Source organism: Talpa europaea (assembly GCF_964194135.1).
Source record: "Talpa europaea genome assembly, chromosome: 8".
Lineage (NCBI taxonomy): Eukaryota > Metazoa > Chordata > Mammalia > Eulipotyphla > Talpidae > Talpa > Talpa europaea.
Window position 1 is genome coordinate 61,750,200 of NC_140075.1, and position 12,182 is coordinate 61,762,381.

The following is a 12,182-nucleotide window of genomic DNA, read 5'->3' on the forward strand; positions in this document are numbered from 1 at the left end:
CAAATATTTCTTATTCAGGGAAACCTGCCACAGATCCCCAGACTAGCCTTGTATCCCTTCTTCTGTGCTTCCATGGCACACTCAACTGCCCCTTTCATAAAACATAAATTTACAGTCACTTGTTTAATATCTGTCTCCTCCTCAAGCCATAATTATGTAAGGGCAAGTGGCATGTCCGAGAGCTACTTCATGTTTAATAAAATTTTGTTTTAATTGAGCCAAGAGAAGTGTGAAATGCAAAGTGTTCAAGAAGCATGTCATTACCAGCAGTGCCTGTTTGCTGGCTGACTCCAGCTAGGCCCAGAATTCCACAGCTCTAAATGACACATACTACTACTTATGAATCAATCAATGAAACTATGAAACTCCTGGGTATAATTACAAATCTCTCTGCTTATGCTAGCCTGATTGCCATACAGAGGAGAGGACAGGTACTTCGAGCTTACCTGCCAAGTGTTGGAGCTACAAAAGTGAAGAGACATGGCCCTGCCTTGCTGGGAAGGTGCACTCTACAGGGAGAGACATGCTTAATCAAATTATATAAATTTGCACCAGAAAAGGGCTGTCCCAAGAGGCTGGAAGTCTCCCTTAGAAGTGAAGACCACTGAGCCTGAAGGAAGGACAGGTTGGGGAGACAGCAGGAATGTCTATGGGAAGAACACCAAGAATGAGCCCTGTTGAGTGGAAAGAGCACAATGGTGATGGGACTATGGTGATGGTGCACAGGTGAATTGGTGGTGGAAATTTCACGGGGACTACACCTGAGAGGAGAAAGCATCATTGTACAAAAATGAAGAATGAGGCAAAAAGTATATAAAATAAAAAATAAAATCATTAATACTCATAAAAAAAAGAATGGGAAAAAAAAAAAAAAAGAATGAGCCTTGTTAGCAGAATTGGTGGCCATGAGATGAGGCTGTGGAGGCTGGAGACCCTCTAGCCAAGATAAGAATGTGCTCATCCTAAAAGCCATGGGAAGAAATAATTGGAGTGAGGGTCAAAGTTGGGTGGGGAGTATGATAGAATCAGATCTGAGATTTGAAGCAACGGCCCTGTGGAGTAGAGAATGTTGGGGGTAGGTCCTGAGGGAGCTTTGAGGCTACTGCCATGGTCCAGACAGAGATACTGGAAGCTGGCACTTAACTAGTGGCTGGTGGACACAGAGGAGAACGAGGCAAGAATTGTTAGCAAGTCAAATTAAAAGAACTTGATGTCAACACTGAGTGATGCTACCACCCCCTTCGAGAAGGGGCCAAGTGAGGCGCCGGTCACCAGTCCTGTTCAGATAACAGAACAACCTGGGGGCATAGAGATTCCTGGGCCATATCTCCCTGAGTCTGATTCAATAAATCTGGATGGAGTCTGCCCATGACATCTGCGTGTAAACACATTCCCTAGGAGAGTTTGATGCCCCTGTCTGCAGGCACTGGTCTGAGAGCCCCTGTGCCTTGAATTTGACCCAGAAAGCCATGTGGAGGAGTAGAATGAATGATCTTGAAAGTTCACCGTTTGTTCCAGAACCACATCTCTTTGGGAAGCAGCACAACATGCTGATCTGATTTTCCCAAACCCGATACAATGGGAAGACAGTCCCCAGGCACGGATACAAGTAGAAGGTGACCCTGAGTGTTTGCACCAGTCCTGCACACACAGACACATGTGTTCACACGCGTGCACACGCACCCCATCTGACGGGAGCATTTCCAGGACCAGGACTAAGAAATCTTGATCATAGATCACTCAATCAGCACCATTCCTGGTGGGTTAGAGGATTTATAGTGACAGTTCAAGCTCTTCAAAGGCCTCTCATATTCCAAGGAGAGATTCCACAGACAGGCATAAAGGGCTGTAACTAATCCCAGACCTGGGAGGTCCTGCGGTTCAGTGACTAGCAGGAAATATGCTAAATTTAACTTTCTCAGGATAGACACCAAAATATGTGTGCTAAAAATGTCTGGTTTCATTGCCAAAAGGGTAGTGGAATCTTGAGGAATGCCTCTTTCCACTCTGACATACCACACTCTAAGACCACAACTGCAGGTACAGTTCACAATCAGATAGAAAATAATCCTATCAGCTGATAACAAACACAGTGAACACTGCCAAACATCACTTTCCTCCTCGTGTCACCTTTCAATTTAAAAGTCCTCCTTCGGAGCAAAGACTATGCATTGGAGCAAAGAAAGTTTGTTCAATAAATGGTGCTGGGAAAACTGGGTCGCTACATGCAAAAGAATGAAGCTTGACCACTACCTCACACCATACACAAAAATCAACTCAAAATGGATTAAAGAACTAGACATATGACCTGAAACCATAAAATACATAGAAGGAAATATAGGCAAAACACTACATGATATGCACATCAAAGACATCTTTACAGACACATCACACAAAGCAGTGATAGTGAAGACAAAGATAAACAGCTGGGACTACATCAAATCAAAGAGCTTCTGCACAGCAAAAGAGACAATAACAAAAACAAAGAGAAACCCCACCAACTGGGAGAACATTTTTGCACCCAACACTAATGATAAAGGACTGATCACAAAAATCTGCAAAGAGCTGATGAGACTCAGCAACAACAAAGAAAATAATCCAGTCAAAAAATGGGCAGAAGAGCTAAAAAGAAACTTCTCTGAAGAGGAAATGCAAATGGCCAACAGACATATGAAAAAATGTTCAACATCACTTGTAATCAGGGAAATGCAAATCAAAACTACCATGAGATACCATCTCACACCAGTGAGAATGGCACATATTAAAAAAACTAGCAACAACAAATGTTGGCGAGGGTGTGGAGAAAAAGGAACTCTTCTGCACTGTTGGTGGGAGTGCAAACTGGTCCAACCACTATGGAGAGCTGTGTGGAGATTTCTGGACCTACTAAACATAGAGCTTCCATATGATCCAGCAATTCCACTCCTAGGTATTTACCCAAAGGACACAGAAACATCAATTCCAAAGAACACCTGCACCCCTATGTTTATAGCAGCACTATTTACAATAGCTAAGCTTTGGAAACAGCCCAAATGCCCAAAAATAGATGACTGGATCAAGAAGATGTGGTACATATATACCATGGAATATTACTCAGCATTCAAAAAAGATAAACACATGCAATTTGCAGCAACATGGATGGCGCTGGAAGGGATCATGCTCAGCGAAATAAGCCAAAAAGAAAAAGAAAAATACCGGATGGTCTCACTCATAGCAGGAATCTAGAGAACTTAAATAAGGGACCAGGAAAATGAATATAAGAAAGTGAAAATCAAAATCAACAGAAAACTATGAACCAGAGACACTTTTTGGGGGGTGGGGGGCGGGAGGGGAAGGATTGGGGTCAGAATGGGGCGTTTGCAATTGTATGGGGGAATATAAAAATAAAATTTATTATTAAAAAAAAAAAAAAGTCCTCCTTCGATGAGGTCTAGAATGTCCTTTCTCGCTGGTCTCCTTTCTCTACCCTCTCCCCACGGTGTCCCTGGTCCATCTTGCAGAAACAAATGAAACACTTGAAATTTTGAAGGTTAGTCCCAACCTCATCCAAATGAAACATCACAGGACAAAACCATCTCTTCACTTGCTGGTGCTGGTTATTTGTAATAGCATTCATTCAGCTAGAGAAACCTTTGCTCCTCAACCCTAGTGAAAAGGAGTATATAGTAAGGTAAAGACAAAGATGACAACCCCTGTCCAATACTTTTGCAAGAATAAGACCTTCCAAGATAACACTAAGGTAGATTCATTGACACCTAGAGATGCCCAGACCCCTTTCCCAAGCCAGGAAGATGAGACCCCATTCCCGGGGTGGGTTACTCTCTGTAAAGGGTTGAGAGGAGTCCTCTGCAGACATGGCTTGCTAGTTAGGTGCTCCCTCCTCAATGTATTCTGAACCCTGATGTGGAGTTTGTTATAATTTGATGACCTCATTTTTGTGATACATATGAGGACAGTGATACAACCAGAAGAGGCCTGGGCCTTGCTAGTTACCAAAGAGGACTCTGACAGACTGTGGATTGCAGGTAATACTTTTATCTCCTCAGTTTGCAGAGTCTGATTTTGGACAAGAAAGAGCATGAGGCTAACCACCTGACAGCTAATGTGTCAGAGAACAGGATTTGGGGGAGGGTTTGCAATTCCCAACAGAAGATTTATGAGCTTTTGGCATATTATGAGGTAACTAACACAAAAAATGAACATCACATACTTCTGAAAATTTTCAAGGAAAGAGAAAAATGTTCAAATAAAACTGCAAAACCATGTATTTCAGAAGTGATTTTTTAACATGAGTCTGCAGAATACAGGTAGGCCATGACAAAGTATCTCTGGGCTATAATGAATTGAATAACATTTTCATTACTTTTAAATTCTGAAATCACGTCTTTTCTAAACTTTTCAGATTAATTTGTTGTTCATTTATAAAAAGATACTGAGATTCTAAGATGTCCTGTGGACCCCACTCCTGGCCTGCAACCCCCAAACTAAATTCTGCTTACTTTTCATCCTCTGTTGCCCCTGGGATCTGGTTGTCGGCTTTTGGAAGGATTGTTCATCAGCTTAAATTTTTAAATGTCTTAAGAACTTCCAATGTTATAAGAATTGAGAGACTTAATTCACAAATAGGCAATGGTCAGACCATATGTGACAACAGAGCTCTGACGTGCAAACCCTGAAGCAACCAGACAGTGAAGCCAACTACACCCTCTCCGCAAAGCAGTCCAGAATGGTCAAAACGCGCTCAGGACTGCCCACTTCTTAATTTTTGCCCCTCTCTTCCCTCACCTACTTCTTTTCAACTCAGGGCTGTTCTAAAAAAGCCCAGTGTGCTCCCAAACCAATCACAAATGATGCCCCACTTTTAGTTAGCTCACCCCCGGCTTCCCCACACCCCAAACCTCCAAGCAGAGCACACTAGCACACTGAGCCCTCCTGCACTGCGGAGCTTTCTCATTCCCTGCCTGCCTGTGGTCTCTGCCAAACGTAGGTGATGGCAGCTGCAGTCAGTTCTGACTAAATAGCCTCTGTTCTCGTTTGAATGTTCTTTGTTTATTTTCACAGCACTCAACAGTTTCCCTAGGTATGTAAGGGTGTTTCTGGCTAGTTCTGTGCCGAGCACAGGGTGTTAGTTCAGGTAAAATGCATGCTGCAATGTTAGAGGGCCAGGGGACAAGGAAGCGCTGGCATCAGACCTTCTGATGACATTGACGAGTTTGGTGTGCACTGACCTGAACCATGGGCTTATGTGGGGCCAGGCAGAGTCTTAGCATCAAGAATTCAGACTAAGGGTTTAATTAAAAATAGATATCCTTCTGGTTCCTTGGAGGAAGAAAAGGAGACACAGCTTTGTAGTCTGGCTGTTTTTTTTGCTTGTGAAAAACAAAAACCTTCTCAAGATGCCTTAATGAAAAGGATTTGATTTATGGGAATAGGCAGACCTCCTCCAATGCAGAGCTAGGAAATAAAACACTGCCAGCTGCCTGGCCTGGGAGGTCACTGGAGAGGAGGGCCCTTCTCTGCGTCTCTCCAGCTCAGTGAGCTTTCATAAATCTTGTCACTGTCTTTCTCTACACACCAGTTCTCTTTGAGGGGCCGACTGGCTTTCTCTAATTACTCATCACTTTGGACACGCCTCTGAAATAGCCACTCTAAACACTAAGTCTACTTGAGCTTCCAGAGGAAGTGACACCATAGTCTGCTACAGACCCTGCATCTGTAGTTCAGATTCTCAGACAGAAACATGTGTTTACACAGTTTATCTGTTCCTGCCAAGCCACACAGGTCATAGATCAATGGTCAGACAATAGGTAGTACCTCCATTTATGGGTCAGTCATCGATGGGGAGAGAACAGGGCTATGTCTCATATAAGAATGTGAGCATGTTGGATATTATGAACATCTTTTATTACAGGAAGCCATATTACTAATAATACAGACACAAATGTTCACCAAATCATTTGAAATGTCAACTGAGGAAAAACAGTGGATTATAGGATATGAGTGGATTGGAGAATAATGAAGTCTATTTCTAGAAAGAGTTTTGGAGAAGATAGAAAAAAAAAAAGGGTCCACAAAACCGAACAAGGACAACACAAAAAAGGAAAACTACAGGCCAATCTCCCTAATGAACACTGATGCAAAAATCCTCAATAAAATTTTAGCTATCAGAATCCAACAATGTATCCATAAGATAATTCACCACGACCAAGTTGGATTCATTCCAGGGGCACAAGGATGGTTTAACATCCGAAAATCAATCAACGTTATCCAACACATCAACAAAAAGAAATATAAAAACCATATGATAATATCAATAGATGCTGAGAAAGCTTTCGACAAAGTGCAACACCCATTCATGATAAAAGCCCTTGAAATTCTTGGGATACAAGGAACATACCTCAACATCATAAAGGCCATCTATGACAAGCCAACAGCCAGTATCATTCTCAATGGTGAAAAGCTGAAAGCAATTCCATTAAGATCTGGAACAAGACAAGGATGTCCACTCTCACCATTGCTTTTCAATATAATACTGGAAGTCCTAGCCAGGGCAATAAGACAAGAGAAAGACATCCAAGGAATCCAAATAGGAAAAGAAGAAGTCAAACTATCACTATTTGCAGACGATATGATATTATACATAGAGAACCCCAAAAACTCCACAGAAAAGCTAATTCAACTCATCAATCAGTTCAGTAAAGTGGCAGGATACAAAATCAACACGCAAAAGTCAGTAGCCTTCCTATACACAAACAATAAATCTGAAGAAGAAGAAATCAAAAAGACCATCCCTTTTGTTATTGAAACAAAAAAAATCAAATATTTGGGAATAAATCTAACCAAAGAGGTAAAGGACCTATACAAAGAAAACTATAAAACACTGTTAAAAGAAATAGAAGAAGACACAAAGAAATGGAGAGACATCCCCTGCTCATGGACTGGAAGAATAAACATTATTAAAATGGCCATCCTACCAAAAGCAATATACAGATTCAATGCTATTCCAATCAAAATTTCAATGTCATTCTTCAAAGAAATAGAACAATTATTGATGAAATTCATATGGAATCACAAAAAACCCCGAATAGCCAAAGCTCTCCTGAAAAAAAAAGAAGGGAATGGAGGCATCAGACTCCCAGACTTCAAACTATACTACAAAGCCATAATCATCAAAACCGCATGGTATTGGAACAAGAACAGACATACAGACCAATGGAATCGAATAGAAAATCCAGAAATAAACCCACAGATTTATGGTCAACTAATCTTTGACAAAGGAGCAAAGACTATGCATTGGAGCAAAGAAAGTTTGTTCAATAAATGGTGCTGGGAAAACTGGGTCGCTACATGCAAAAGAATGAAGCTTGACCACCACCTCACACCATACACAAAAATCAACTCAAAATGGATTAAAGAACTAGACATAAGACCTGAAACCATAAAATATATAGAAGGAAATATAGGCGAAACACTACGTGATTTGCACATCAAAGACATCTTTACAGACACATCACCCAAAGCAGTGATAGTGAAGGCAAAGATAAACAGCTGGGACTATATCAAATTAAAGAGCTTTTGCACAGCAAAAGAGACAATAACAAAAACAAAGAGAAACCCCACCAACTGGGAGAACATTTTTGCACCCAACACTAATGATAAAGGACTGATCACAAAAATCTGCAAAGAGCTGATGAGACTCAACAACAACAAAGAAAATAATCCAGTCAAAAAATGGGCAGAAGAGCTTAAAAGAAACTTCTCTGAAGAGGAAATGCAAATGGCCAACAGGCATATGAAAAAATGTTCAACATCACTTGTCATCAGGGAAATGCAAATCAAAACTACCATGAGATACCATCTCACACCAGTGAGAATGGCACATATTAAAAAAACTAGCAACAACAAATGTTGGCGAGGGTGTGGAGAAAAAGGAACTCTTCTGCACTGTTGGTGGGAGTGCAAACTGGTCCAACCACTGTGGAAAGCTGTGTGGAGATTTCTGGACCTACTAAACATAGAGCTTCCATATGACCCAGCAATTCCACTCCTAGGTATTTACCCAAAGGACACAGAAACATCAATTCCAAAGAACACCTGCACCCCTATGTTTATAGCAGCACTGTTTACAATAGCTAAGCTTTGGAAACAACCCAAATGCCCAAAAATAGATGAATGGATCAAGAAGATGTGGTACATATATACCATGGAATATTACTCAGCATTCAAAAAAGATAAACACATGCAATTTGCTGCAACATGGATGGCGCTGGAAGGGATCATGCTCAGCGAAATAAGCCAAAAAGAAAAAGAAAAATACCGGATGGTCTCACTCATAGCAGGAATCTAGAAAACTTAAATAAGGGACCAGGAAAATGAATAACTATAAGAAAGTGAAAATCAAAATCAACAAAAAACTATGAACCAGAGACACTTTTAGGGGGGCGGGGGCGGGAGGGGAGGGATTGGGGTCAGAATGGGGGGCTGCAATTGTATGGGGAATATAACAATAAAATTTATAAAAAAAAAAAATAAATAAATAAATTAAAAAAAAAAAAAAAAAGAAAAAAGAAAAAAAAAGGGTCCATGCAGATGGGTCCAGGAAGGACTCTGGGCCAAGCTGATATTAGACCTCTATTTAGGATCCCTGAGAAAAGGGGGTCAAACGTGTTAGAACTTTGAATAGGACACAGGCTGCATACCCTTCAGCAATCCTTACACGATTCAGTGTGGTTGGGTCTTAGAGAGATCACCCACCAAACTGTCACACTTCAGATGCGAGTACTGAGCACCAGAGAGGCTGGTGACAAGGTTACCCAGGTATAACCACAGAGATCAAGTCAGAACCAAAGCCAGCCTACAGGTCTACATCTCCAAACTCAGTCTTCTCTCCATTATAGACTTCAGGATCCCTTACGTAGCTCACTCTTTTAATAAGGCAAATGCCCTTTTTGTTACTGGGAATTTGTAAGATGATGATGAAGAGGCTGGACTAGCCCCTCCTTAGTGGTCTCTGAGAGAAGACAATATGCTCCTCAGAATTGTCCTCATCCTCTTTTCTAAAACTGCTCAAACCCTGATCCACACGTCCCTGAGAGCCCACAACCCCATATCATTGCTTAGAGAATAAATAAAGTGGGTTAAGCACTGCTCAGCACTGAAGGGCTCTTGTTGATCTCCAGATACTCTCTCTGGGACGGAATCGCATAAAACCACAGTGTCACCAGAAATCGTGATTATGGTAAGGTGGGAAGCACAGATATTGAGGCCTCCCTCCTTCCACTTGCTGCTGGGATGCATCTACCATCAAGAGGATGTTCATGTAGAAATAAGCCACAGGGACTATGGCAGAGGATGACCACAGATGAAAGCTGAAAAGGCTTGTGGTGTGGTATCTACACAGGTCAGGGCCAGTAAGATGCCCACTGTCGAAGAAAAAGAGGTTAATGATGTTGGAGCCAAAGGAGGGCAGCTGGGAGATGTGGATGGCTGGTAAGAGCAAAGAGAAGAAGTCTCCCAGCCAAGAGAACACAATAGTTCCAACTGCAGAAAGGAGGTCTCGTGTCAGTGCTGCGCCACAAGTGCAGCAGATGGCAGCGTAGCGGTGACATGATGTGCCTGCTAGCAAGATAAACTCTACCGTGCACCAAAGAAGTAAAAGCAGCATTGGCTGATACACCCAGCGAAGAAAATGGCTTTCCCCCAGATGCTAAGTTAGTCAACACTTTTGGAGAAATGACTGAGGTGAAGAATGTCCAGGATAAAGAGGTTGCCCAGGAAGAAGTGCATGGGGGTGTGGAGACAGAAGTAGGACAGCACAAGGGAGAGGATGAGCAGGTTTCCCAGGAGTGGCAGCAGGAATGTGGGTGGCAGCAATACAGGAACAGCAGCTCCATCTGCCTGGTGAGGGGAAATCCCAGCAAAATAAACTATATCACTGTGGCAGACTGATTCCCCAAGGACCTGGGAGGAGGGGAGAGAGCTGGCTCCCCATCCATCTAAAGGGACAAAAGGAGATAATACTTAGGAAAGTGTTCAGTGTGTGAAACCCCATGATAGAAATGGGATTTCTATAAAAATATGAACATAGAATGTGTTCATCCAAATTAGATATATAGTCCAAATTCTATTTGGTTTTAGATCATTTGGCTATCAAATTAGAAAAAAATAATCTAAATGTTAACATTCACTGCTAGCAAGGATGCCTTCAGTGAGAACTACACTATCACAGAGTTCATACGGCCTTTCAAAAAATTTCAGTGAATTATACTGTCATAAGATAAAAAATGAGACACAATCAACATTTTGAGTTTATTTGAGCAAAAATCAGTTTGAACTGACCAGCACCATACAGGAAATGGTTGGGAGCTCTCCACTAATAGGAATGCTCAGGGAGAGACTTTTACAGAGAAAAGACAGAAACAAAGTAAATTGTTGATTGGCTGTGGCTTAAAGTCTACTTTGCTGTGATTGGCTGTGACATTTGCCAGGCTTGGATTTTGGTTTGCCTAAAAAGGATGCCAGGGCATGAGAGTCACCTTGGTCTTAATGGCCTCTTGCTTGATTAACTCAACAATATTAAAACATTAAAATTGAGCAAATCCTTAGGCTCAGAAATTCTACTTTCATCCTGAGGAAATAGTCATGGATATGTTAAGATTAAGGGGTTAAGACACACCTATGAAGCTATTTGCAGCCACTGCAGCATGAGTTCGATCCCCCAGCCAGGGAGCTACCCACATGGTGCAGCAGGCCTCTCCTGCCTCACCCGCTGCTCCCCTCAGCAGTGTATTTCAGTTATTCCTCCTTTTCTGTACCCTACTCTGTCTCTGGTGAATCCTCTCACCCCCCACACCTCTGGCCTGTACCCCAGTTCTTGTATGCATAAATAAATAAATCTTTAGGAAAAAAAAAAAAGAAGCAGAGTGCCCACATGGCACTGTCACACTTGGCTTCTACTGCCACCAACAGACTGCATCTCGGGGCTAAAAGGGTCAACACTATGGAAGGGTCCCACTTCTGGGTCCCATGCTTAGACCTCACTGGAGAGGGGAAAGGATTGATTCAAGTGAGAGCTCACACTTTCTGAGGATCCAATCACAAGGGAGTCCTTGGGGGCACAATTTACAATACTGACCCTCAACACTGAGCCTGAACTTGAGTCCTTCCATTTTCTTCTTTAAGTTCTTGGCAAGTCTCCAAGCATTACTGCACAGAGAAGTGTCTCTAACCTCTTGATGTGTTCATACTTGACTTCCTCACCAGTTTGTGGTAGACGCCTGGTGGCAGAGGAAAGAAGTACACCTGATGGTTGTGGGCTCCGTCCCAGGACATATGACTTGATCCAGGGAGTGGCTGGCCCTGCTCCTTTGGATGGCTTTAAGCTCATCCCCTGGACAATTAATTACCTTCTCCCTTACAGGCCAGAAGGAGTTTTATGTCTTTGTAAGTACTTCCTGTTTCCCAAGCCTCTCCAGACTAGAGATCCACTGACGATTGGAAAAATGCACATTTCTTTTACAAAGGATCACACACAGGTCTCAGTGAGTGGACTAGACTACGGGGAAGAAGGCAAATGGGTGGACCCAGAGCGGCAGTCCATCAAAGTAATAAAATGTCATGCTGAAATGCTTGTCACTCAAGGGCATTTTTGTTAGAGCCATTCCCTTTCAAAACACTACCCACCCACTCCCAAGTATGTACCTATGCTTTCAAAAGGAAGGACCAGATCCCCCTGGCCTTTCTTTGGATAACACCACCATTTTCTTCCTAGATGCTTCACTATTCTGCTGATTTCTGGAAGATATCAAACACATTTCAAGAAAAATGTGTATTGGAGTATCTTCTTATGCTTGCACCTCAAAAAAATTTTTTTAAGATTGATTTATTTATGCATACAAGAGCTGGGGTACAGGCCAGAGGTGTGGAGGGTGAGAGGATTCACCAGCGAAAGAGCTGGGAATAGAACAGGCAGATAGACTGAAGTATACTGCCGAGGGGAGCAGTGGGCGAGTCAGGAGAGGTCCGCCGCACCATGTGGGTTGCTCCCTGGCCAGCCAGGGATCAAACTCATGCTGCAGAGGCTGTGGACAGCTTCACAGGTTGCATCTTAACCCCCTGTGCCACCAGGGAGGCCTCCTCAAAAATTTTTTAAATATAATGCCTAGAAGTCACAATGTCATTTT

At 42.4% G+C, this 12,182-nt stretch overlaps 1 protein-coding gene across 1 annotated transcript; it reads right to left on the reverse strand.

The window, feature by feature from the left end:
- Nucleotides 1–9,066: 9,066 nt before the first annotated feature.
- OR6J1 (olfactory receptor family 6 subfamily J member 1) lies at nt 9,067–11,331 on the reverse strand (the record flags this gene model as incomplete). Its single annotated transcript, XM_084240242.1, is given in 11 exon segments — nt 9,067–9,263; nt 9,266–9,298; nt 9,301–9,344; nt 9,346–9,381; nt 9,383–9,414; nt 9,416–9,645; nt 9,648–9,698; nt 9,701–9,747; nt 9,749–9,878; nt 9,881–9,926; nt 11,260–11,331. Coding segments are annotated over 11 exon segments (918 nt in total).
- Between the last annotated feature and the right edge of the window lie 851 nt (nt 11,332–12,182).